The following is a 27959-nucleotide window of genomic DNA, read 5'->3' as shown; positions in this document are numbered from 1 at the left end:
TAATGCGAAGCCGAATTCCTGCGTCCAATGGACAATGAGGTTGTAGGGACCATTAGATTGCATTGTGTGAGTAGCATAAAAGACAGGCCTGTGGCATCCAGCTTTCACTTCTCATCAAACGGTTCTCATTGCTGATAATCGGGAAGCTGGATGTCCAGAGGCGCATGCGATCATACCCTATGTGCGTAAGTTTCTCTCCGTAATCATATTGTCTTACTGTGAGCCAATCTCTCTCTCTCTCCGTCTCTCTCTCTCTCTCTCTCTCCCTTCTCTTTCTCTTGTATCTCCCATTGACTAGTATTGTATTGTATTAGATCAGCATAGTATTGTATTGTATTTCTTGTATAGTTATTTGGTTAGGAAGTCTCTGTTATATTGTAGTGTATCATTTGTACTGTGATTCCTTTTTACAAGTATATTAGTTATAATACAGTTAATAGGCTTTGGACCCTAAACCAGTATCTGTGTATTTCCTATAGTTTTAAGTGTTCACTTGAGCGTCGGTGACTCTCAAGCAGCTTTGTAGTTTGTCAGGTTACACAAGGTTGCACTTACACCCTGTATTCACATTAAGGTATTCTGTGTATTTCATTGATAATAGGTTTAGACATAAAGGTATAGCGTTGTGAGCGCCTGCGCCGCTGGTGATCTCCTCGTGGTCTCGAGCGTCCGCTACGCCATAGCGAATCATTACTCTAGTCATCACCAATAACGTGCTGTCCTGTGATCACTGGGCCGTGAGCGAACGTGACGCTTGAGCGTCTCGCCTACGGCTAAGCGATCGTTACGCAACTAGCGTACCCTTACGGTACTTCTTAAGTAAACAGCGTACTGTGTTCTTAGACTTCATTAAGGGTTGTTTATACGACAAAGGAATTTAACATTGTCAGATAATAAGAGGTTAGTGGAGAATTGAGGTGGCAATGTATACAGAGGGCTGCGTTGCAGGGAGAGTGGATGATGTATTTGCTTTGAAGAGAATACCATGGTAAAGCTGCAGGAAGGGACGGTTAGGGTTAGGTGGCAGGAGGGAACGGTTAGTAGTAGGCTGCAGGAGGGGACGGTTAGGGTAAGGTTGTGGGATGGGTGGGTCAGGGTTAGGGTAACTGTTAGGGATAGGGTTACAATACTCACCAGCATACATCGGCATTCTGACTGTCGGGATTCCACTGTTGGAAATCTGACCGTTGGTATGCTGACCACAAGTATTTCATCCCCAACCCATTTTTTTCCCTAAAATACTCAGTTTGTGCCTGCAAGTGAATATATACAATGCCTGCCTGGATTTCATTTATCATTATTATACATTTACATTTGTAATTAATGTTGTTTTCTTAAGATGGTGAAAATGCATCTTGTAATGATCTTTCCTGTATAAAAAACACCGGGAGGGTGTACAAATCTGTCCAAGACTGAGGCTTGCTGTCCACCACATACTGTACTTGGCATGAAAATAAAGCCATTCTACGGGGGGAGGGGGACCTGATAACATGTCATAAAATACTCCCCGTCCTGCCTTTAATTCTCAGTTAATTATCGTATTCTTCTAAAAGATATGAACACATGGCCTGGGATGTAATGGGAGCCGAGCATTAGCAGAGTTTGTAAAATGCCAGATTTTGCGCGCAAAAGTAGTCCACGTACTGTACATGTCATTTTTGTACATTTTCCCCCAGAAAATGTGTCTTATTCACAAAGCACAAAGGGATCTGCGGTATCTGCATACGAAATATGCTACAGTATTTTCCTGCCAAACACTGTAATATAATTTGGTATGCCGATACAGGCGCAAGTACACACAGCATTTTAATCAGCAAGATCTGCTTGAGCATCCCATTAAATCCCTTTGTGAATAAGACACATGTTCCGGGGAAAAATTAGCAAAAAGATGCACCTTGCGTCTGTTTAGCCTGACTGCAGCAGAGCTGTAGAAGGACACATTTGTACATGTATGTGTAAATGAACATTATAATAAGCCACGTTACAGATGTGTTCTCACACATCTTTGCTCAAAACAGCGGCATGGCGTGGTGCACAGTGGGAAAGCGCCTCGGCACCAGCCCTTTGATGTGTTACTAATCGCGGGACTGCCACCTCACAAAGTCTATTATAACTACTGGTGGCAGGATCATATCATCCCGAAACCCGATCCTATACAGTGTCACTGAGTCACCCTCCGTACTCAGGCAGCGGATGCGTCCTAGTCCCGCTGCCTGTGACCACACTGCAATGGTCTCAGTATTAAAGTGGATGAGTGCGATTGTCACGCTATGCCATGCCGCTTTCTTAGTCCCGTGATGCGTTCACATCACAGGCAAAAATGTAAGGGAACACATCTGTAGGTCAAATGTTCCCACTAAATCCTGTTCTTACATGTGTTTTGATTCTCTTAATGTGCCACGTAAATAGTGTACGTACTTAAATATATAATTACAGCACATAGGGCCTAATTCAGTAAGGATAGCAAATTCTGCTAATTAGCAGAATTTGCTATCCTTTGGAGCGCACGCTGGGGGCCGCCCATCGCAGGGCAAGGCCACCCAGCATGCTGACTGGAGCCTCCCCCCCCTCCAAGAAGCAGAAATTGCAATCACATCGCAATTTCTGCTTGTTAGCAGAAATAGAGGAAGCCTCCTGCCGATCGCAGCGGCTGTGTGACATCACGCAGCCACTGCGATCACGCCCCCTGACATGCCCCATTTGCGCCGCACTGCCCCCGCAACGCTCCGTCTCCTCCCTGGAAACAGAGCGTTGCCTGTATTTGTAATGTGTATTTAGAACCTACAATACCTGGTAATCCCTGGTGGTCATCCAACCAGGTACTTACCAGGCCCAATATTGTATTGCTTCCAAGATCGGACGGGATTGGGCATATACGGTATGATAGTACGTTCACCTGAACCATCAGCAGCAGGGTGCCCAATTATTGGGGTATACACAGGGTTTGAATCATATGGTCACTTTTTTATTTTATATTGGAAGAAAAATCAATGTTGGTTTTAACCAATGTTTTTCAAATGGAGGTATGAGGCATGGTGGTCTCACCGAAACATTGGGAAAAAGTTGCGCAGTAGATTGGCATGGTGGTCTCACCGAAACATTGGGAAAAAGTTGCGCAGTATATTGTCGACTTTGTATGATGCTAAACTCGGGTCCCATTACATAACGGCCATGGGCAGAAATGAGGTAGACAAGTGCACAGAGGCCACAGGTAATGAACTTTCTCATCCACCTTCTAACTTGCCCTATTAGAATATGCACCGTTTGCAGTTGCACAATGGGCCTAATTCTGAGTTGATCGCAGCAGCAAGTTTGTTAGCAGTTGGGCAAAACCATGTGCACTGCAGGGGGGACAGATATAACATGTGAAGAGAGTTAGATTTGGGTGGGGTGTATTCAAACTGAAATCTAAATTGCGGTGTAAAAATAAAGCAGCCAGTATTTACCCTGCACAGAAACAAAATAACCCACCCAAATCTAACTCTCTCTGCAAATGTTATATCTGCCCCCCCTGCAGTGCACATGGTTTTGCCCAACTGCTAACAAACTTGCTGCTGCGATCAACTTTGTCAGAAAAGTTGATTGTGCTGTGAGTTTGCGGTTTTCCACTTTCCTAAATGACCCTTATTATACTGAATAATAGATGGAATAAGATTAGCAAGCTAGAGTGAATCTTTTCAATGCTTATGTTAGAAAATTTGAACAGCAATAGGCAACAAGCTGACCTACTACCATTCACCAATGTAACTGTATTATTGTCAGATTTGTTTGTTACAGCTTATAATAATTACTTAAAATTACTTATTGTATGTTATTACCGATAAGTGTCTCTTTCTGTGGTTAAATGTACTAGTTAAACCTACTATTGAAGATAAGGGTCATGTGTGGCTTTTTTTAAAAGATAAAGGGCTACTCAAAGCTGACCCACAAGTGTATCAAGTTCACAATAACAAAACCTTCTCACAACATTATGGGAAATGTCATTTATAAACATGACATCTTACTTGTACAGATCATGGCTACTGTTTGGTTGCTTATAAATACCTGCTATAAAACAGTACTTGATATTGTCCTTTTGCCTCACACTCTTTGAGAGAGGGTCAAGTTCTGGGATGGGACCTCATTCTTCCACAGCTCAGGGTTATAACAACAATATATAGCTCACAGGAAGCTGGCCTCACTTACCCTTCCGCTTGTGGCCAGAGGAGATTAGGCCCCAGCACAATCGCCATATTGCTGGGAGTCATCTTGTTTGCATCCTGAAACTCTGTTAACTTGGCTAGAAACTTGACTACATACCTGAAAGTAAATTACAAACAACTAGCTTAGTAATGTAACACTGAGGAGGGATGATTGGAAAACATAATCTAATGGCACAAAATGGCAAACATAGGCCTGTAACACAACTCTGAACTATACTGAGAGAAAACACTAATTCAATGTGCTTTTTTATACATAATATTTGATGAGCCGGAAATGGCTATATTTTACCAATAGCCCACGGGGTTATTTGTGACTTTTCCTCCTCACTTGTTAATAATCAGTGTTAGGTATAATATAATATTGCTGACGTATTTTCCTTCTAATGAAGCTTGAATAACGAAATCTGCAATCTTGGCCAATCACACGCCAGATGCAGACTTGGATCTGTGGAAGAACGCCAACAGCCCATTGTAAGTTTCACCAGAATTGCTTTATTGTCGTATTACAATTTCTAAAAAATCTTATTTAATGTTTTTCTGCTAGTGTTTTGGAATTGAGTATGTTGGTGTTCATGCTGTAATTTAAAGCATACTGGCTAGGAGAGACATTGGGGATATGGTGCAATAAGGAAATGGGAACACAGAATTTTTATGGGAATAATTGTCTGGGCAGGCCTTTTGTGCCATCTAAAACGCATTTCTTCCTGACACAAATAAATACAAAAATGTATGTTAGTGAACTTAACATAACAACTTTCTTAAGTATAGTCTGTCAAATGAAAATCTAGCAAGTCTAATACTGGCAGTAAAGAAAAATACAGTATACATTTTCTTTACATGGTTTCTCTAAAAAGTTGCCTTATGTGAGAAATGCCATCATATGTCTCATAGCTATTGCCTTATAAGAGGCTGGAGACCATAAATCACAGCTGCAATCACTAAACACATCCTCTTAACTAAACCACACTTCCAATCAACAAAAACTACACCTCCAATTATTGATCACACACCTTTCACTATATCTCAACCCACATCCTGAGGACACCTGACAATTCACATTTAGCAGGTGCACATGTCTATAAACAGCTTTGCTTTGTAATTAATATTTATTGAGGTACTGCCATACCTCCCAACATGACCCTCTCCAGGAGTGACAAAATTCTCTGCTTCTGGACTTTTCTCTTAATCTATGATTGCCAGCAGTGTGTTAACTCCCAAAGCAAATTATCAATTGACTGCTTAGGAAAGCATGTAGTCCAGTCCTGAGTCATCAGCAGTGTAATGGACTACCTCCCGTAGAAACATGTAGTGAATGGACAATGTCATCCTATCCTAACAAGCACTGGGCAACTGTCTCTGTTTAAAGATCCACAGGTGACAAACATGAACTGCTAGGGGACCCGCGGACAACGGGGCAGATGTATTAACCTGGAGAAGGGATAAAGAAGTGATAAAGCAGTTATAAGCGCAAGGTGATAATGCACCAGCCAATCATTACGGATTTAAAAACATGAAAGTTAGGAGTTGATTGGCTGGTGTATTTATCACCTGGCACTTATCACTGCTTTATCACTTCCCCAGGCTTAATACATCTGCCCCAAAGTTTGAGAACTACTGCATAGGCCAAACCTCTAACCACTGAACATACCCCCTTCCTATACAACTTGCCTAAACAATAAGGGAGAGATGTATCAAAGCTTGGAGAAAGAGAAAATGGAGAGAGATAAAGTACCAACCAATCAGCTCTTAACTGTCATTTTCAAACATAGCCTGTAAAAATGACAGTCAGGAGCTGATTGGCTGGTATTTTATCTTGTTCCACTTTATCTCTCTCCTAGGTTTGATGAATCTGCCCCTAAATATGCTCCCTTCACTATACCACACATCCAATCACTAAACATGCTCCATTTGCAGATTCTGGGCTACTGTGCCCAATGCTGAGTCTGAGTCTCCACTCTATCAACAGAAAGTACAAGATGTCTCTAAGCCAGAGGTTCCCAAACTGTGTGCCGTGGCTCCCTGGGGTTCCTCGGGACACTTGCAGGGGTGCCCTGGGTTGGTGGTCTAGGACCAATTCAAATTATTCATGGTCAATATAATAGGCAAAACCAGTGCTGGTGGCTGCCAGTCATAAAATATGTGGTCAAACAGAAGCAAATCTTGTCCCTCACAACACAACTGACCCTAAGGATGACATATAAATGCGATCTACTTAATGTAATATTTCTTTCTAAATTTCTCAATAAGAAATTTTTGGCCTAGGGGTGCCGTTAAAAAAATTCAGATATTCTAGGGCGCCGTTATTCAAAAACGTTTGGAAACCACTGCTCTAAGCCAAGGATTTGTCCCGTACTCACTTTAAGTTGTTGTAATTGGGTTTAGGAAGCTTCTCAATGGCATTCAATAGAGCCTGCAGTCTCTTGTCCTGGTCTTGGACACTGCAGCAGGAAAAAATAAGAATTTACTCACCGGTAATTCTATTTCTCGTACTCCGTAGTGGATGCTGGGACTCCGTAAGGACCATGGGGAATAGCGGCTCCGCAGGAGACTGGGCACAACTAAAAGTAAGCTTTAGACTAGCTGGTGTGCACGGGCTCCTCCCACTATGACCCTCCTCCAGACTTCAGTTAGGATACTGTGCCCGGAAGAGCTGACACAATAAGGAAGGATTTTGAATCCCGGGTAAGACTCATACCAGCCACACCAATCACACCGTATAACTCGTGATACAATACCCAGTTAACAGTATGATAACAACTGAGCCTCTCAACAGATGGCTCAACAATAACCCTTTAGTTAAACAATAACTATATACAAGTATTGCAGACAATCCGCACTTGGGATGGGCGCCCAGCATCCACTACGGACTACGAGAAATAGAATTACCGGTGAGTAAATTCTTATTTTCTCTGACGTCCTAAGTGGATGCTGGGACTCCGTAAGGACCATGGGGATTATACCAAAGCTCCCAAACGGACGGGAGAGTGCGGATGACTCTGCAGCACCGAATGGGCAAACTCTAGGTCCTCCTCAGCCAGGGTGTCAAACTTGTAGAATTTAGCAAACGTGTTTGACCCCGACCAAGTAGCTGCTCGGCAAAGTTGAAGAGCCGAGACCCCTCGGGCAGCCGCCCAAGAAGAGCCCACCTTCCTCGTGGAATGGGCTTTTACCGATTTAGGATGCGGCAGTCCAGCCGCAGAATGTGCAAGCTGAATCGTACTACAGATCCAGCGAGCAATAGTCTGCTTTGAAGCAGGTGCACCCACCTTGTGGGGCGCATACAGGATAAATAGCGAGTCAGTCTTTCTGACTCCAGCTGTCCTGGAAACATAAATTTTCAGGGCCCTGACTACGTCCAACAACTTGGAAGCCTCCAAGTCTTTAGTAGCCGCAGGCACCACGATAGGCTGGTTCAGATGAAAAGCTGATACCACCTTAGGGAGAAATTGGGGACGAGTCCTCAATTCTGCCCTATCCATATGGAAAATCAGATAAGGGATTTTACATGACAAAGCCGCCAATTCTGATACACGCCTGGCCGAAGCCAAGGCCAACAACATGACCACTTTCCACGTGAGATACTTCAATTCCACGGTTTTAAGTGGCTCAAACCAATGTGACTTTAGGAAATCCAACACCACGTTGAGATCCCAAGGTGCCACTGGAGGCACAAAAGGGGGCTGAATATGCAGCACTCCCTTAACAAAAGTCTGAACTTCGGGTAGTGAAGCCAGTTCTCTCTGGAAGAAAATCGATAGAGCCGAAATCTGGACCTTAATGGAACCCAATTTTAGGCCCATAGTCACCCCTGACTGTAGGAAGTGCAGGAAACGGCCCAGCTGAAATTCCTCCGTCGGGGCCTTCCTGGCCTCACACCACGCAACATATTTTCGCCATATGCGGTGATAATGGTTTGCGGTTACCTCCTTCCTAGCTTTAATCAGCGTAGGAATGACTTCCTCCGGAATACCCTTTTCCTTCAGGATCCGGTGTTCAACCGCCATGCCATCATACGCAGCCGCGGTAAGTCTTGGAACAGACAGGGCCCCTGCAGCAGCAGGTCCTGTCTGAGCGGCAGAGGCCATGGGTCCTCTGAGATCATTTCTTGAAGTTCCGGGTACCAAGCTCTTCTTGGCCAATCCGGAACAATGAGTATAGTTCTTACTCCTCTTCTCCTTATTATCCTCAGTACCTTTGGTATGAGAGGAAGAGGAGGGAACACATAAACCGACCGGTACACCCACGGTGTCACTAGAGCGTCCACAGCTATCGCCTGCGGGTCTCTTGACCTGGCGCAATATCTTTCTAGCTTTTTGTTTAGGCGGGACGCCATCATGTCCACCTGTGGCCTTTCCCAACGGTTTACAATCAGTTGGAAGACTTCTGGATGAAGTCCCCACTCTTCCGGGTGGAGGTCGTGCCTGCTGAGGAAGTCTGCTTTCCAGTTGTCCACTCCCGGAATGAACACTGCTGACAGTGCTAACACGTGATTTTCCGCCCATCGGAGAATCCTTGTGGCTTCTGCCATCGCCGTCCTGCTTCTCGTGCCGCCCTGTCGGTTTACATGGGCGACTGCCGTGATGTTGTCTGACTGGATCAGTACCGGCTGGTTTTGAAGCAGGGGTTTTGCCTGACTTAGGGCATTGTAAATGGCCCTCAGTTCCAGAATATTTATGTGTAGGGAAGTCTCCTGACTTGACCATAGTCCTTGGAAGTTTCTTCCCTGTGTGACTGCCCCCCAGCCTCGAAGGCTGGCATCCGTGGTCACCAGGACCCAGTCCTGTATGCCGAATCTGCGGCCCTCCTGAAGATGAGCACTTTGCAGCCACCACAGCAGAGACACCCTGGTCCTTGGAGACAGGGTTATCAGCCGATGCATCTGAAGATGCGATCCGGACCACTTGTCCAACAGGTCCCACTGAAAGGTTCTTGCATGGAACCTGCCGAATGGAATTGCTTCGTAGGAAGCTACCATCTTTCCCAGGATCCGCGTGCAGTGATGCACCGACACCTGTTTTGGTTTTAGGAGGCCTCTGACTAGAGATGACAACTCCTTGGCCTTCTCCTCCGGGAGAAACACTTTTTTCTGTTCTGTGTCCAGAACCATCCCCAGGAACAGTAGACGTGTCGTAGGGACCAGCTGTGACTTTGGAATATTTAGAATCCAGCCGTGCTGTTGTAGCAGCTCCCGAGATAGTGCTACCCCGACTAACAACAGCTCCCTGGACCTCACCTTTATCAGGAGATCGTCCAAGTACGGGATAATTAAAACTCCCTTCTTTCGAAGGAGTATCATCATTTCAGCCATTACCTTGGTAAAGACCCTCGGAGCCGTGGATAGACCGAACGGCAACGTCTGGAATTGGTAATGACAATCCTGTACCACAAATCTGAGGTACTCCTGGTGAGGATGGTAAATGGGGACATGCAGGTAAGCATCCTTGATGTCCAGTGATACCATGTAATCCCCCTCGTCCAGGCTTGCAATAACCGCCCTGAGCGATTCCATCTTGAACTTGAATTTTTTTATATATGTGTTCAAGGATTTCAAATTTAAAATGGGTCTCACCGAACCGTCCGGTTTCGGCACCACAAACATTGTGGAATAGTAACCCCGTCCTTGTTGAAGTAGGGGCACCTTTACTATCACCTGCTGGGACTACAGCTTGTGAATTGCCTCTATCACTGCCTCCCTGCCTGAGGGAGTTGTTGGCAAGGCAGATTTGAGGAAACGGCGGGGGGGAGACGTCTCGAATTCCAGCTTGTACCCCTGAGATACTACTTGAAAGATCCATGGATCCACCCGTGAGCGAGCCCACTGATCGCTGAAATTTTTGAGACGGGCCCCCACCGTACCTGGCTCCGCCTGTGGAGCCCCAGTGTCATGCTGTGGACTTAGAGGAATCGGGGGAGGACTTTTGCTCCTGGGAACTGGCTGTATGCTGCAGCTTTTTCCCTCTACCTCTGCCTCTGGGCAGAAAGGACGCGCCTCTAACCCGCTTGCCCTTATGGGGCCGAAAGGACTGTACCTGATAATACGGTGCTTTCTTTGGCTGTGAGGGAACATGGGGTAAAAATGCAGACTTCCCAGCTGTTGCTGTGGAAACTAGGTCCGAGAGACCATCCCCGAACAACTCCTCACCTTTATAAGGCAAAACTTCCATGTGCCTTTTAGAGTCTGCATCACCTGTCCACTGCCGAGTCCATAACCCTCTCCTGGCAGAAATGACATTGCACTTATTTTAGATGCCAGCCGGCAAATATCCCTCTGTGCATCTCTCATGTATAAGACTGCGTCTTTAATATGCTCTACGGTTAGCAATATAGTGTCCCTGTCTAGGGTATCAATATTTTCAGACAGGGAATCTGACCACGCAGCTGCAGCACTGCACATCCATGCTGAAGCAATAGCTGGTCTCAGTATAATACCTGTGTGTGTATATACAGACTTCAGGATAGCCTCCTGCTTTCTATCAGCAGGTTCCTTTAGGGCGGCCGTATCCGGAGACGGTAGTGCCACCTTCTTTGACAAGCGTGTGAGCGCTTTATCCACCCTAGGGGATGTTTCCCAACGTGACCTATCCTCTGGCGGGAAAGGGTACGTCATTAGTAACCTTTTAGAAATTACTAGTTTCTTATCGGGGGAAGCCCACGCTTCTTCACACACTTCATTTAACTCCTCTGATGGAGGAAAAACTACTGGTAGTTTTTTCTCTCCAAACATAATACCCTTTTTTGTGGTACCTGGGGTAACATCAGAAATGTGCAACACATTTTTCATAGCCTCAATCATGTAACGTGTGGCCCTACTGGAAGTTACATTAGTCTCATCGTCGTCGACACTGGAGTCAGTATCCGTGTCGACATCTGTGTCTGCCATCTGAGGTAACGGGCGTTTTAGAGCCCCTGATGGCTTTTGAGACACCTGGGCAGGCACAAGCTGAGAAGCCGGCTGTCCCATATTCGGTATGTCGTCAAACCTTTTATGCAAGGAGTCGACACTATCACGTAATTCCTTCCACATAACCATCCACTCAGGTGTCGGCCCCGCAGGGGGTGACATCACATTTATAGGCATCTGCTCCGCCTCCACATAAGCCTCCTCATCAAACATGTCGACACAGCCGTACCGACACACCGCACACACACAGGGAATGCTCTGACAGAGGACAGGACCCCACAAAGCCCTTTGGGGAGACAGAGAGAGAGAGAGTATGCCAGCACACACCAGAGCGCTATAATAATACAGGGATTAACTGAATTATTTCCCCTTATAGCTGCTATATAAGTTATACTGCGCCTAAATTTAGTGCCCCCCCCTCTCTTTTTTACCCTTTGTAGCCTGATACTGCAGGGGAGAGCCAGGGAGCGATCCTTCCAGCGGAGCTGTGAGGGAAAAATGGCGCCAGTGTGCTGAATGAGTTAGCCCCGCCCCTTTTTCTGCTGACTTTTCTCCCGCTTTTTTCAGGAATTCTGGCAGGGGTAATTTATCACATATATAGCCCTGGGACTATATATTGTGATGATTTGCCAGCCAAGGTGTTTATATTGCTGCTCAGGGCGCCCCCCCCCCCAGCGCCCTGCACCCATCAGTGACCGGAGTGTGAGGTGTGCATGAGGAGCAATGGCGCACAGCTGCAGTGCAGTGCGCTACCTTGTTGAAGACCGAGGTCTTCTGCCGCCGATTTTCCGGACCACTTCTTGCTTCTGGCTCTGTAAGGGGGACGGTGGCGCGGCTCCGGGACCGAACGATCGAGGTCGGGTCCTATGTTCGATCCCTCTGGAGCTAATGGTGTCCAGTAGCCTAAGAAGCCCAAACTATCTCCAGTCAGGTAGGGTTCGCTTCTTCTCCCCTTAGTCCCTCGCTGCAGTGAGTCTGTTGCCAGCAGATCTCACTGTAAAATAAAAAAGCTAAAATATACTTTCTTTCTAGGAGCTCAGGAGAGCCCCTAGTGTGCATCCAGCTCAGCCGGGCACAAGATTCTAACTGAAGTCTGGAGGAGGGTCATAGTGGGAGGAGCCAGTGCACACCAGCTAGTCTAAAGCTTTCTTTTAGTTGTGCCCAGTCTCCTGCGGAGCCGCTATTCCCCATGGTCCTTACGGAGTCCCAGCATCCACTTAGGACGTCAGAGAAAAGACTGTTACTATGTATATTCCCTGTACATCGCTGCAGACACTATGTGGTACCTTACAATCAAAGATAATAATAACAACAACAAAAACAATAACTGCAGGTTATAGAAGAAAGCATATACTCACTTGGAAGCTTGGATCCATTCATCATAAAGTTCAAACGTCATGAGGGGTTCAGGAAGCTCTCGGAGGTATGACTTTAATGCACCTAAAAGAAGAGTCACAGGGCTGATCAGAGCAGCACACACTGCCGATCCTTCATGGAGCTACAGTGTGTACACAAAAGTCCCTAAAAACACCTATGGCGCATGCGTTACACAGTGTATACACAAAGGTGCTACTGCGATCGGTACGCATGGTATCAGAAATGACTTGGATTAGTGCTGGGTGATGGCTAAAGGACGCAGAGATGGTCCATCTTATGGGCGTGTAATGGGATTGTAGCTATTGTGACAGTGAAAGTACAAAGAGGCTCAACCACTCACATACGAGGCCATACACGGACAGAGAAACTGCACCTGCCATAGGGCTAGTGCAAGTTACAATGGTGCGACTGATGGTGCATCTAAACAGTGTCATACTAATGGGTACCACTGTAGGAGGTGTTGCTAGAGCTCTGCGGCAGTACGGACGCAGCTCAGTTGTCCCTGAAGTAAACAGCGACTGCTGCTCCAGCGGAACTATGCAGTTGAGTCCAGGGATGTGCGGTTAGGTAAATGGCTGGGAAGGCACTGGCTAGTACCCGAGACAGATTTACACACAATATATCAGCCAAAGGGTTCATGTGGACATTATACACAGGTGCAGCAGTATATCCTGCTAAAAGTTTAATGCGTTTTGATCAGAGAAAAGGAAAAGATAGGCAGGGGAGACACTGCCTCACCTGCCATAGACTTTTTACTCCAGAGTTTTGACTATAAAAATGAATGGAATAATGCAGATATTTATTATATACAGTATTCTTTGTATTTTTCATATACTTTATAAAGTCAAAACTTTGGCGTATACGTTATTATGACAGGAAAGGCTCTGCCTCACCTCACCGCACATCACTGATCAAGTCTGTCTGTCTGTATCACTCACAGACAGTCCCTGACTCTCTCAGTCTGGCCTCCAGGGGGCCCACAGTAATGGGACACCAGCACTGTGGGAGTCTGTGACAGTGCATACAGCAGCTCCCAAGTCCCCTCATCAGTAATATCCCGTCTGAGCCTGGGGGCACTGTGTTGTATATGGGGGATCACCGTGGTGGCATATTGGGGGAAAGTACTGGGGCATACTGGGTGTGTACTTGTGTGTGCCAAATGAAAGAACCAACCTGGGTGCCAATTCTATTAGGTACGCCACCAATTGGTATTTCACCGCCTATGGACGCTGATAGTGAGCATCTCAGTCCTTACACATTCGGACGTACAGAGGTACAAAAGGGAAGGGCTTTGTAGGCACATTTGCATAAAGGCGCATACAGACAACCGCCAATACAGTCAGCTACGTCCTCACCTGTGCCCCCCATGAATCAGCACAGCGCTCTCCAGATTTAGATTGCTAACAGGTTTATAAAGCCGCCTTTTCACACACAATGCTTGGTCATACGGTGCAGTAAGGGATGCTGTGTTTGTGAGCTATGTGCAGACATCATGCCAAAGTTACCCTCCGTAGCAGATGATAATGACCGTGATCCCGGAAAATAGTGCTGTTCTGTGGACTAAATACTTTCGGCAATTCTTCACGTACAAATTTATGGGTTAGACCAAGTGCAACTACACAAGTATTTATGCCGCCAGCAAATATTATAAGGCAAGGAGAGCACTGACCTGCGATGGCGTGAGGGTCAGCTGAGTACTCAGCCACATCCACCACACAACAGTCTAGAGCAGCTTTTAACTTCTTCAACTTGGAGGCTGATGGAGCAACTCGGAACAAACCCTTGAGAGCGAGAGAGGAAGAGACTGTTCATGTTGGTATTTGTGGTGGACTGAAATGCCAGCAATCTATCAAACATGCCAAGAAAACACACAGAGTAGTCATCAGCATTATCCATGACTACAGTGAAGTACATGGGTAAAGTGCTGCCCTTGTTACATGGGTAAAGTGCTACCCTTGAGTTTAGGTCTGGGAATATTTCAACACAGTATTTGTCAATGTCACAAATAGACCTTAGACTATATATGTTGCACATAATCACACCTCAGGATAATCATTGGGGCAGATGTATTAACCTGGAGAAGGCATAAGGAAGTGATAAACCAGTGATATGTGCAAGGTGATAAAGACACCAGCCAATCATCTCCAATATGTAAATTAACAATTAGGATCTGATTGGCTGGTGCCTTTATCACCTTGCACATATCACTGGTTTATCACTTCCTTATGCCTTCTCCAGGTTAATACATCTGCCCCAATATATGTTATCGTACAGTGGATTACAATTGTTTCCAGTGCTTTAATAATAGAAGCACTTACTTGAAGGATAGAAAACAACTCTCTGTTTTCTATCCTTCAACCAAGATCTTATCCATTCAATAATCCTAATCTCCAATCCCAAACTTTCAAGTTTATTTAGCAGTCTGCGATGTGGAACAGTGTCAAAAGCCTTAGCTTATCTAGACTTTAGTAAGGCTTTTGACACTGTTCCACATCGCAGACTGCTAAATAAACTTGAAAGTTTGGGATTGGATATTAGGATTATTGAATGGATAAGATCTTGGTTGAAGGATAGAAAACAGAGAGTTGTGGTAAATGGAGTGCATTCACAGGAGGGAAATGTTACCAGTGGAGTACCCCAGGGATCTGTACTTGGACCAGGGCTTTTTAATATCTTTATTGGTGACATTGCAAATGGCATTAAAGGGAAAGCATGCCTTTTTGCAGATGAGACACAGGTATGCAACAGGGTAGACACACCAGGTGGGGTAAAACAAATGATTGAGGATCTAGGTAGACTAGAGGAATGGTCAAGAGTCTGACAATTACAGTTTAATGCCAAAAAATGCAAAATCATGCACTTGGGTCTCAAAAATCCTAAAGCTAAATATAGTATTAATGGCACTATACTGGAAACTACTGAGGAGGAAAGGGATCTAGGAGTCACTATTTCAGATGACTTAAAGGCAGGTAAGCAATGTAACAAGGCAATGAGGAAGGCTAGTCAGATGCTTGGCTGCATTGGGAGAGGAATCAGCAGCAGAAAGAAAGAAGTAATAATGCCACTGTATAGGTCATTGGTACGGCCTCATCTAGAATACTGTATTCAGTTCTGGAGGCCATATCTTAAAAAGGATATTAATACATTATAAACTGTACAAAGGAGGGCAACTAAAATGGTGCATGGCCTACATCACAAAACATACCCAGAAAGACTAAGAAATCTCAATATGTATAGTTTGGAGCAGAGAAGGGAAAGGGGGGACATGATAGAAACTTTCAAATATATCAAGGGTTTTAACAAAGTCCAGGAGGGAAACATTCTCCAAATGAAGAGAAGCAATAGGACACGAGGACATGCACTGAGGCTGGAGGGGGGGAGGTTCAGGGGAAATTTGCGGAAAAATTATTTCACAGAAAGGGTAGTGGACAAGTGGAATAGCCTCCCATCAGAGGTGGTAGAGGCTAAGACAGTAGAGCAATTTAAACATGCTTGGGATAGGCATATGAATAGCCTTACAAAGAAATAAGGATCAAATAAGGTTAGAGATAAAAATAATGTAAAAAAAAAAAAAAAAAGGGGCAGACTAGATGGGCCAAGTGGTTCTTATCTGCCGACAAATTCTATGTTTCTGCACTCAGAGCAATGAAGCACATCATTTATAAGACTGGGGCTACACTGGCGATTTCCAGTCTCGGTGAATAAAACTCATGAGATTAGCCTTTTAAGAAAACATAAAGCAACTTCATGAGATTAATCACCCAAAGGCAAGAAAAGCCTCGCTGTGACCATTGCTTGTCCAGAATTACTTAAAATCTCAATAGTGAGTGATTGAACACTAAGGTAAACTCTATGGACCATACTAATCACATTAATTGTGGCACTGGGTGACTAAAGGAAATTATCACACTACAAAGCAATTACAAATCACCTGAGTAGCCAGGTAGCTAGGAAACAATGACTTAGAAAATAAGTAATCTCCTGTTTGAGGTTTATCGACTAAAAACGCCGGTGTTGTCTAGGGGGGTAATTCCAAGTTGATCGCAGCAGGACATTTTTTAGCAATTGGGCAAAACCATGTGCACTGCAGTTGGAGGCAGATATAACATTTGCAGAGAGAGTTAGATTTGGGTGTGGTGTGTTCAATCTGCAATCTAATTTACAGTGTAAAAATAAAGCAGCCAGTATTTACCCTGAAGAGAAACAAATAAATAACCCACCCAAATCTAACTCTCTCTGCACATGTTATATCTGCCCCCCCTGCAGTGTACATGGTTTTGCCCAACTGCTAAAAAATTTCCTGCTGCGATCAACTTGGAATTACCCCCTAGGTCTTTAGTGGGATTTCCACCTTCAGATGCATTTTACTGTATTTATTGGATTGTGCATGTCTCCATGTTCATCTCTTCTGCCACACTGTGGGATTCTCTATTATACAGTAGTATAACCAGCCCAGCATGTCATAGCCTGTAGATTCTCATATATGTGAAGAAATGTGCGACTCAGAACACACATGTAATGGTGTCCTATTTCTTGTACGCATTTTACAGTTGTATTTTGAATGCACATGCGTCCAAATCTGTTGTGCCTAGTTGTGCGAATCTTTGAACAAGAAGCCCCTGAATACAGCTACAGATGTGTCCTCATCTAGCCTTAATATGTCATGCACCACGAGATGCCTGGCGTGAGTGAGCCGGCAGTTCCCAGGTCACTCTGCTAATGTTGGGCATCTTTTTTTTTTTGCAGAAAATGCATCTTACATGTATAAATAATACACACAAGCAGACTCTACTGATTACAATGATATGCGGCATGGGGATCGGTATGAAATACCGCCAATCAAAATGCCGACGGTCGAAATCCCAACACCAATTGACGATGGTTAAAATCCCGACAAGGTCAAAATCCTGACATGGACAAAATACCGACATTTAAAATACCGACAAGGTCAAAATACCGACATGTAAAATGCCGACAGGTCAAAATACCGACATGTAAAATGCTGACAGGTCAAAATACCGACATGTAAAATGCCGACAGGTCAAAATACCGACATGCGATTTTCATTGTTTTGTGTGTATGTCGACATAGGTCGACATGGACACCATATAAGTACCGCGTCCCCTCGCCATGCTTCGGGCACGATGCCTCGCTGCGCTCGGCACACTATTATATTCCCCCTCCAGGTCCACTGGGATGGTAAAGTATGAACAAGTCGGTTTCAATGAAAAAATCATGAAAAACTCATGTCGGTATTTTGACCTGTCAGCATTTTACATGTTGGTGTTTTGACCTTGTCGGTATTTTGTCCATGTCGGGATTTTGACCGTCGGTCAATTGGTGTCGGGATTTCGACCGTAGGGATTTTGATTAGAGGTAAATTGACTGCATCCCGCGGCATGCCTATATTATGTGTGCAACTGCAGCTGTATCTGCATACGAAATGGTATGTCACAGTGTTTTCCAGGAACACATCCACTGACACTGTAATGTAGCATTTCATATGCAGATACAGCCACAGTCGCACATAGAATATAGGTATGCGGCATATAATTTTAATCAGCAGAGTGTGCTTGTTTGCATTGCGAATAAGACACATTTTTGGGCGAAAAATATAAAAACAAGACTCTCATCATTACTAAACACGCTCACGACTAGGCACGACTAGAAGAGATGTTTAACGTAATTGTAGCAGCGATGTAAGAGGACACATCTGTATGAATGAAATCACAATGAGGGGGTTATTCAGAGGTGGGCACAGATGCAATAGCGACTGAAACTTTTTGCACGGCTGCTACTGTGTACTTAATCTAATGCCGTCGTTGATGTGTGTACAGATATGTTTTATAGGCTGCACCATCGGACATTACACTTGCCTACAGCAGGAACACAATGTCCACCGGTGTCAGTGCATTCTTAGATCCGGTCACTGACACCGAGATTCCGTGACATGCCTTGACTGTTAGCAACCCCCATCCTTCCCCCTTCAGTTACTGCACAGAAAAGACCATCACAAATGCATAATGCAATAATCTAAGGTACACATAAAAGCAATAATACAATAATAAATGAAGGACACTTTTCTTAGTTTTTTTAAAATGTGTTTGACATGATTTAACTAAAGAGCAAGTGAGCCATGTAAGGGGTATATTTACTAAAGTGCGGGTTTTCAAATGTGGAGATTAATTTAAATGCTAAGGAAAGAGACACTTAACATGAGGAAAAAGCAAATATGATAGTGTAGTACTTATCGATGACTTTGCTAACGTTTGTCAGATCTGGGCTTATTTAAAGTGCGCTTGCAGCACAATGCAATGCTGTAGCAGCAGCTAACATGGAGGAAATGTACAGTATGTGCCACACAAGTGTATGAGAGCTATAAGCATGAGTGAACATTGATTGCACTGTGCTGCCCTTAGGCTATGTACACACTAATACGATGTGCGCACCATGCAATATTGTATACAATTTCCCAACATACGATATCGGGCATACACACTATACAATGAAACTATAAGATTAGATGAAAATGATATCTTATGGGACTGTAGTTGTTTTTAAGGGAGCAGAAGAAGAAGGAGGGTCCAGGCTGACGTCAACGCCCTAAAATTTTATGGATGTGGGTGTGGATCATTGAGTCGACAGTCATTAGGCCAACCACTATTGGTTGACAGTGACTAAGTCGACACCTGAAATAGGTCGACATGGAAAAGGTTGACATATTTTGGGTGTTGTTTTCTTCGTAAACTGATCGGGAACCCTAATTAGTGCACAGTGTCCCCTCGCATGGCTCGCTTCGCTCGGTACTATTCCCAATCATTGTCCACGTGGATCGTAAAGTATGAAAAAGTTCAAAAATTGGAAAAACTCATGTCGACCTTTTCATGTGTCGACCTTTGCCATGACGACCTAGTGACCATGTCGACCTAATGACCATGTCAACCTAATGCATGTCGACCAATAGTGGTCGACCTAATGAGTATCGAACTAAGTGTTGTCGACCTAAAGACCGGATACCATGGTTGTATGTACACACTACCAAAAAGGTCACGATATTGCACCATCAAGACAGATATTGGATGTCAAATGTGACCCGCAGGGGCCACGCATCATGTGATAAATCATGTGTACACACTATGCAATATTGTATGCAATCATACAATATCAGCAATATTGTATGCAATATCTCATAGTGTGTATGCAGCCTTTTAAGTTAATACTCTAATAAATGCAGAATGCAAATAAAAACAGTTCCCACACAGCAAATAAAATATTATACATGGTGTCACAGAGTAAAAAAAAAAAAATGAATGATTATGGTTAGTTTGCAGTTTAACTCCTATAGTTGCTAACAAAGTGCACAGAAGATGAAACGCTGCAAGGAATGTTAGCTGCTACCCCACGGGAAGTGGAAATGAATTCCAGCTGCTGTATTTCAAAGTATCAGCTTTGCCATTAATGTCCCCTCCATTTCCTCTGACCTTACATTAAATTGGAAATATATTCCATAAACTCTAAAAAGTAGGAAAAATCTACATTTTGTGCGTGTTGATAGGAAAAGGTATAGGAATCCCGGGCCAGTAATGAAAACTATGTCTCCTGGTATGTTAGAGGCCCACATCTACAGTACCTGTCATTTACACCACAGATAATTCTATCTATCAGGGGCGTAACTAGAACTCTGTGGGCCCCATATCAAAATCTTGAAAGGGCCCCCCCACCACCACCACCGTTGTCACTACAATGCCCCTTAGGGGGGCAGGAGAGAGTGAGAGGAGGAGTGTGAGAGAGAGAGAGAGAGAGAGAGAGAGAGAGAGAAAGTGTCAGGGGGAGAGAGAGAGAGAAAGAGAGGGAGGAACGAAAAATAGAGGGAGGGGTCGGGGAGGAGAGAGAGATGGTTTCATGAAAACAGAGGGAATGAGAGTGAGAGAGAGTTTGTCATGGAGAAAGAGAGAGAAAGGTCTGAAAGGGAAGAGAGAAAGGGTGTCAGAAAGAGAGAGAGGTTGTTAAGAGATAGAGAAAAAGAGGAACAAGTGGGAGTGAGCGACAGAGTGGGAAATTGAAAGTCAGAGAGAGGGTGTCAGGCAGAGAGATATGGTGTCAGGGAGAGAGAGGGAAACAGTGTCAGAGAGAGACAAAGTCAAAAAGAGAGAAACAGGCAATGTCAGGGAGAGAAACAGTATCAAGGAGAGAGAGAGAGAGACAGACAGTGTCAGGGGGAGAGAGACAGTGTATGGGAGAAAGAGAGAAGAATAGATAGTGTCGGAGAGAGACAGTGTCAAAGAAAGAGAGAGAGAAAGACACACACACACACACACACACACACACACACACACACACACACACACACACACACACACACACACACACAGACAGTGTCAGGTAGAGAAAGGGAGACAGGGGGTAATTCAGAGTTGATCACAGCAGCAAATTTGTTAGCAGTTGGGCAAAACCATGGGGGTAATTCCAAGTTGATAGCAGCAGGAATTTTGTTAGCAGTTGGGCAAAACCATGTGCACTGCAGGGGAGGCAGATTTAACATGTGCAGACAGTTAGATTTGGGTGTGGTGTGTTCAATCTGCAATCTAAATGGCAGTGTAAAAATAAAGCAGCCAGTATTTACCCTGCACAGAAACAAAATAACCCACCCAAATCTAACTCTCTCTGCACATGTTATATCTGCCCCCCCCCCGCCCCCCCCTCAGTGCACATGGTTTTGCCCAACTGCTAACAAATTTGCTGCTGCGATCAACTCTGAATTAGGCACAGTGTCAGGGACAGAAAGATGGTCAGGGAGAGAGAGCAGAGCACCATATGGGGGCATAAATAGACAGACAGATGGATGGGGGGGCATACATGGACTGATAAATGGACGTGGCATAGGTGGACATACGAGGGAGGGGGGTATAGACGGACAGAGTACTATATGGGGCACAGACACAGACAGATGGACAGAGCACCATACGGGGGCATAGATGGATGGGGGGGGGGGGGGGGGCATAGATGGACAGACAGATGGACAGAGCCGCATATTGGGGCACAAACACATAGATGGATGGACAAAGCACCATATGGGGTACGTAGATGCATAGACGGATGGACAGAGCAACACATGGGGGCGTAGACAGACGGATGTGGGGCCACAGACAGACAGGAAAGACAGACAAAGCACCATATGGGGGCGTGGAAGCATACATGGATGGACACCATAAGTGGGCGTAGACGGATGGGGGGGTGGGGGCGCATAGATGGGCAGAGCATCATATGGGGGTTTAGACAGACAGAGAGAGCATTATGTGGGTGCGTAGATGGACAGCTGGACGGTCAGGCAGACTGGGCAGTCGGGTTGGTAGGTAGGAGCGACGCTCATGGTCAACAGGACTGTGTGGCACTCTCGGAGCACGATTCGTCCTTCATCTGCGCGGCGCCACTACTGCAGCTATGCTTACAGACAAGTGACTCCGTCTCCGGGCTCACACTGAGCATTGCACTACATCCCCACCCCCTACCCCCACCAGGACGTAAATTGCCAGGCTCCGAACCCGGCGCACGGTACGGAGTTTGGTTCCCCAAGCATCCAGGCCCCGTAGCAGTTGCATCCTCTGACCCTTCTATAGTTATGCCACTGCCATCTATCATCTATACAAATTGTTCCAAAGCTGGTTCCTGTAGACTGCATCTACTAACGTGGGTGTAAATTGTTCACTAGCATCCCCTTAAAAATGACTGCTTTTTAATTCCACAGAATGGCCTCCAATAAATTCTGTAATTTTACAGACTACTAAGCATAAAATGTAAAAAGATTTATATGAACGTGTTGATATTTGCAATACTAACAGTATATTTAAATGTTTGGGGAACTTGGTATAATTAATGATAAATTTAAACCTAGTTCCTGTATTTAAATGCACAGTAGTCTTCCTGTCAGTGGCAGAATTGCGCAGTTGTGGCAGCTATAGGGCCCAGAGGCAACGCCATTATGCTACTCTTCTCCCTCACAGCTCCCAATCATGTGACCAGAATGAGTCTCCCATGCTCCTGTTTCTAAATATCAACGGTTTTGGTCTTAGAATATTGATGTTTTAGGATGAAACCATGGGCTTCTGAGACTTGGATGACATTTACTGGACGGCTTTCTGTGCTCCTAAGTTTAATTTTGCCTTCATTTGAATACAGAACAGGAGTCTGCATCTCATGGGGATGTTTGCTTTCATGATGGCACTTCAGATTTGAGTGTTTGCACTTATTTTTAATTGTTTACCTCAGTAGCTGCAAGTGGCTGTTTTGTTTGAGCTTCTATCGAAACATTTCCATAAATTATTTTTAAGGTGTGTACACACAGTGAGATAAATCTGTAAGATCTTGACTCTATAGTCAAAATCTTATGAAAAGTTAGTGCATATCTCAAGGTGTTATGGTGTGTACACACGGGGAGTTTTTTTTCTTACGATTTTGACTGTATAGTTAAAATTGTAAGAAAAGTTAGTGCAGATCGCAAAGTGAAAGTCGCCTTGCGATCCCGATTCGATGCCAATGCGTGGTCCCGCGCGGTCGGCATCGCAAGCATAGATAGACTGTGCAGGCAAGTCAATTTTGACTATCTCGAAGAAAAGATAGTCAAAATTGACACTTATCCAAAATCGCACATAGTCAGTATTGCAAGCACAGTCATTATGTGCTTGCGATGCCGACATAGCCCCTGTCACATAGTGAGAATCGGGGTTAGCCCAAATCTCACTGTGTTTATGGGCCTTTAAGGTGCATACACATAGGGGATCATTCCGAGTTGAGTTTAGCACAGCTACGATCCTTAACGCAGACATGCGGGGGGACGCCGAGCACAGGGCTAGTCCGCCACGCATGTCAGGCCGCCCCCCCGCACAAATACAAAAGCATCGCACAGAGGCGATGCCTTTGTATTTGAGGAGTAACTCCCGACCAGCGCAGCTCCTGCGGCTGGCCAGGAGTTACTCGTCGCTCCCGCTGGCCGCCGCGGTCCGCCCCCCGAACGGTCCGGCCACTTTCACCTTGCGATCTGCACTAAAACTTTTCTTATGATTTTGACTATATAGTCAAAATCATAAGAAAATATCTCACCGTGTGGGCAGCTTGTGATACAGATTCAATCCTGATGCGCGCTCCCGTGGGGTTAGTATCGCAAGGCTAGATAGACTGTGCAGGCAAGTCAATCCTGACTATCTAGTGTGCTATCTAGTACAAAGTATAGTCAAAATTGGCACTTAGACAAAATTGTACATAGACAAAATTTCAAGCACATATAGGTGGTCATTCCGAGTTGTTCGCTCTGTAAATTTTTTCGCATCGCAGCGATTTTCCGCTTAGTGCGCATGCGCAATGTCCGCACTGCGACAAGTAAATTTGCTATGCAGTTAGGAATTTTACGCACGGTTTTTTCTTCGTTCTGGTGATCGTAATGTGATTGACAGGAAGTGGGTGTTTCTGGGCGGAAACAGGCCGTTTTATGGGTGTGTGGGTAAAAACGCTACCGTTTCTGTGAAAAACGCGGGAGTGGCTGGAGAAACGGAGGAGTGTCTGGGCGAACGCTGGATGTGTTTGTGACGTAAAAGCAGGAACGACAAGCACTGAACTGATCGCAGATGCCGAGTAAGTCTCGAGCTACTCAGAAACTGCACAGAGATGTATTTTCGCAATAATGCGAATCTTTCGTTCGCAATTTTAAGAAGCTAAGATTCACTCCCAGTAGGCGGCGGCTTAGCGTGTGCAATGCTGCTAAAAGCAGCTTGCGAGCGAACAACTCGGAATGACCCCCATAGTCAAAATCTGTACAATCTGTGCTATCTGGGCTCTGGGGGAGTGCATAACTCTGGACCCACATACTGTTTTCACAGGTCACTGTCACTGGAGGGAAAACATCGGCCTTACGCCATTGTTGGGAGCATAGATTGAGGACATGGCATATTCCATGGTGCCCTGTTTCAGTGTCAGCACTATGTATGTTTCATCCAATCTGGTCCACTATTGTACAGAGGGGTGTAGTATGGTTTGCCGGCGGCCGGGCTTCCGGCGACCAGCATACCGGCGCCGGGAGCCCAACCGCCGGCATACCGACAGCGTGGTGAGCGCAAATGAGCCCCTTGCGGGAACGCTGCACTACGCTATTTTATTCTCACTCCAGGGGGGTCGTGGACCCCCACGAGGGAGAAAAAGTGTTGGTATGCCGGCTGTCGGGATTCTGGCACCGGTATACTGTACGCCGGGATACCGATAGTCGGCATACTGAAGACCACCCGTACAGAGTAACCCACAATGCTGTCGTTATGTAGATTCAGCATAATAACAATCTGTTAAGGATTAAGGGTTCTATTTAATAAACATAAGTATGGCTTTTCTCCAGCATTTTAGCTGGAGAAAGCCAAACCCTTGTTTTCTCTCTATTCAGTCACATGAAAAGTGCTGAGTAATCACTGATTTCTCCACTTTATCATTTCTCCTGTCACATTCCAGCAGCCCCATTGGATGCGATGGGGGCTGTGCAGGAATGGTATTTATACAGTATAGGTATATCTTTGTTTGAGAAACATAACGCCATCTCTAGATGATGTGTATTTTTATCTACAAAACAGAGAAAAGCAGGGAAGAAGTGTTCACTTCCTGCTATTTTCTACTCCCCCACCACCTCCCGCTCTCCATCCTGCGCACACTTAGCTTTCCCGCCCTGCACGGCTATGCCGATCACTGTTATTGTGATGTCAATGACGGTGGTCGGTGAATGCATAGAGCAAATGCGAAAGATGTTTGAAATCTCCTTGTCTAGACAGCTTTTTACCGCAAGGGTTGTCCTGATACTAAATATGACCAGAAGTACAATATAAAAAGCAGCAATATTTTTGGGGTTATGGTCACTAGGTCGACACAACTTAGGTCGACATTCATTAGGTCGACCACTGAAGGTCGACAATGCCATTAGGTCGATATGTACTAGGTCGACAGGTCAAAAGGTCGTCGTGAGTTTTTGAAAAAACAACTTTTTTTTTGGGATTTTTCATGCTTAACGATCCACGTGGACTACGATTGGAATGGTAATCTGTGCCGAGCAAAGCGAGGCACCTTGCCCGAAGCATGGCGAGCGAAGCGAGCTATGCGAGGGGACACGGAGCACTAATTTGGGTTCCCCGTCTCTTTACGGTGAAAACGACACCAAAAACAGTAAAAAACCTCATGTCGACCTTTTGACCTAGTACATGTCGACCTAATGACCATGTCGACCTAATGCATGTCGGCCTTCCATGGTCGACCTAATGACTGTCGACCTAAGTTGTGTCTATCCAACGACCCATACCCATATTTTTGTGCCGCTTTTCCATTTGTTTTTTAAATAGATCCCATAGTGACCAAAAATATTGCTGTTACTAACTGGGATATTCAATTACCCGCACATACTGTCGGGTGAAAAGTATCGCCGAGGGACTATCTAATTAGCCCCGATAAGCTGGCGCGTACTGCGGCTTATCAGGAATTTTGATTCACCTGCCTCCGGCAGGCGAAGCAAACTCCCCAAAAACGGGGCTATTTCACCCGAAAACACACAGGTTTCACTGAACCTGTGTGTTTTCAGGTGAAAATGCACTTTTTAACGGAAGATCAAATCGAATAGCCCGACCGCAAACCCGAAGAAACATCAGGGGTTTTTTAATCTCAATGTCTCTGAATATCCCAGTAAGTATCTAATAACTCCTAGATTTTACAATAAAGCTGGAGTAAAGGTTATAGGTTGCAGGCAGAGCTGAACACTGAAGGACACAAGTGACTAGTTAAGGCTACATTGAGGCGGTAGAAGGCAGCAGTGTCTGCAGCAGATGTGAGAAGTTCCGTCCTACCTCCTCTTGCATTCCACATTCCAGGAGCATTGTGACACATGCCTCAATGGGGAATGCAATCTCCCGGCCACTGACTGTCAAATGTTCATCTAAGGACTTCCCAAATGATGGCTTTTCAATCCAGGCCTCTGGAAGGAGTGAAACACAGAGACTCAGTAACAATAGATACAAGCATAGGATACATTACATAAATTGAAATAAACAAATATTCAAATATTCTTGATACTAAAATGCATTCACTGGGAAACAGTGATATCAGTAAGGCACAAGTAATGTGGCTTCCCTCACTGGTTATTTTATAGGTGAAAGATTTATTTTAAATAACGGCCTAAAAAGCTGCATCTAGAAATAAGGATCAGTCTGTTCTAATAATTTCCACCTTTCCCAAATCCCCAACTGTACATACTATAGATTTGCTCCACAAAAACACATTAAATGATATCCCTCTGTATACAGTGGTGTATTGATTTCTCTACCCTGCAATATGGCACACTGCAGCCATACTTCTCAGTTTTGCAACAACAAAAAAAACCCAGTATTTTTCTATCAACTGGTGGGCTGATGCCCTACTTACTGACCTGAGTATGTATGGCACAAACACCACAGTGATAGCCCGATATAGTATGCAGGTGGCCAATGCTTTAAGTCTGGCCATGCATCTGAGTTGCACTGTGCATGCGTCACAATTTGCTTGTACAGAATTGCAAAACAAATTTAAGTGCGCGGTAGCAGAAATGCAAGGGGTGCTCCAGACGCTGACTGGGAGGTAACAGAGGGGTGGCATAAAAGATGGGCGGAGATGTCGCGAATTATGGGAGTGTCGCAGGTATGTCATTGAAAGCATGCACGTACAGAGGGCCTGATTCGGAGATAGATGCAACTGCCTTCACAACTGTGATTCAGTACACAGCGGCAGTGCATATGTTACCTGCTGATCAATGGCTGCACACTGGGAATAAGTAAGAACCTTTATAGGATACAAATATTTATACCTGGTGCTTTGGGTTGGAATTTTCACACATCGCACTTCATTACATTTCATCCTCAGCCTGTTATAACTAGATAATTTCATACGCCTCATATGTTCCAATTCATGCATAAATGGCCAGATTTCTGGAAGCAAAAGTTGATCAATTACATACTTCTATACAATGGTTGAGATTGTATCATGTAAAGGTACTTACTTATGAGAAATGTAGATTTTCCAATCCCATTAAGGTGCACTAGAAAATTTGAAACCTTGTCCAGCAAAGTCAATATCAATATAGGACATCATCATAAGTAGAGGATGTGGTTAATATGCCAACAGTCGGGATCCAGACAGTCAGAAAACCGACAACAAGAGCCCAGTGGTCAGAATACTAATGGATCCCGGAAGTAAGTAGGGAGGGTAAAGGTTGGACTGCAGGGGTGGGGGAGTTTAGGGTAAAGCTATGGGAGGGGATGGTTATGTTTGGCTGCAGGTGGTGAAGTTAGAGTAAGGCTGCGAGATGGGTGGGTTAGGGTTTGGAGTAGGGGGGAGGATGAAATTACTTACAAGGATCCAACGGGATTCTGCCTGTGGGGCTCCCAACTGCTGGCATTTCATACCCAACCCATAGCTAGAACTACACAGCAGTC

At 45.0% G+C, this 27959-nt stretch overlaps 1 protein-coding gene across 5 annotated transcripts in view; it reads right to left on the bottom strand.

Annotated features, from left to right (window-relative positions):
- ARHGAP44 (Rho GTPase activating protein 44) overlaps positions 1–27959 on the bottom strand; it is a 361660-nt gene that overhangs the window by 70538 nt on the left and 263163 nt on the right. For all 5 annotated transcript variants that reach the window (XM_063961030.1, XM_063961031.1, XM_063961034.1 and 2 more), the window contains exons 10-14: positions 26340–26467; positions 14150–14261; positions 12462–12543; positions 6560–6640; positions 4186–4299 (exon numbers count right to left, since the gene is read on the bottom strand). In XM_063961030.1, the coding sequence (XP_063817100.1) occupies positions 4186–4299; positions 6560–6640; positions 12462–12543; positions 14150–14261; positions 26340–26467 (517 nt within the window). The remainder of the gene's footprint in view (positions 1–4185; positions 4300–6559; positions 6641–12461; positions 12544–14149; positions 14262–26339; positions 26468–27959) is intronic.

This window comes from Pseudophryne corroboree, chromosome 3, assembly GCF_028390025.1.
Source record: "Pseudophryne corroboree isolate aPseCor3 chromosome 3, aPseCor3.hap2, whole genome shotgun sequence".
Taxonomy (NCBI): Eukaryota; Metazoa; Chordata; class Amphibia; order Anura; family Myobatrachidae; genus Pseudophryne; species Pseudophryne corroboree.
This window is presented reverse-complemented; position numbering and strand designations above follow the sequence as displayed.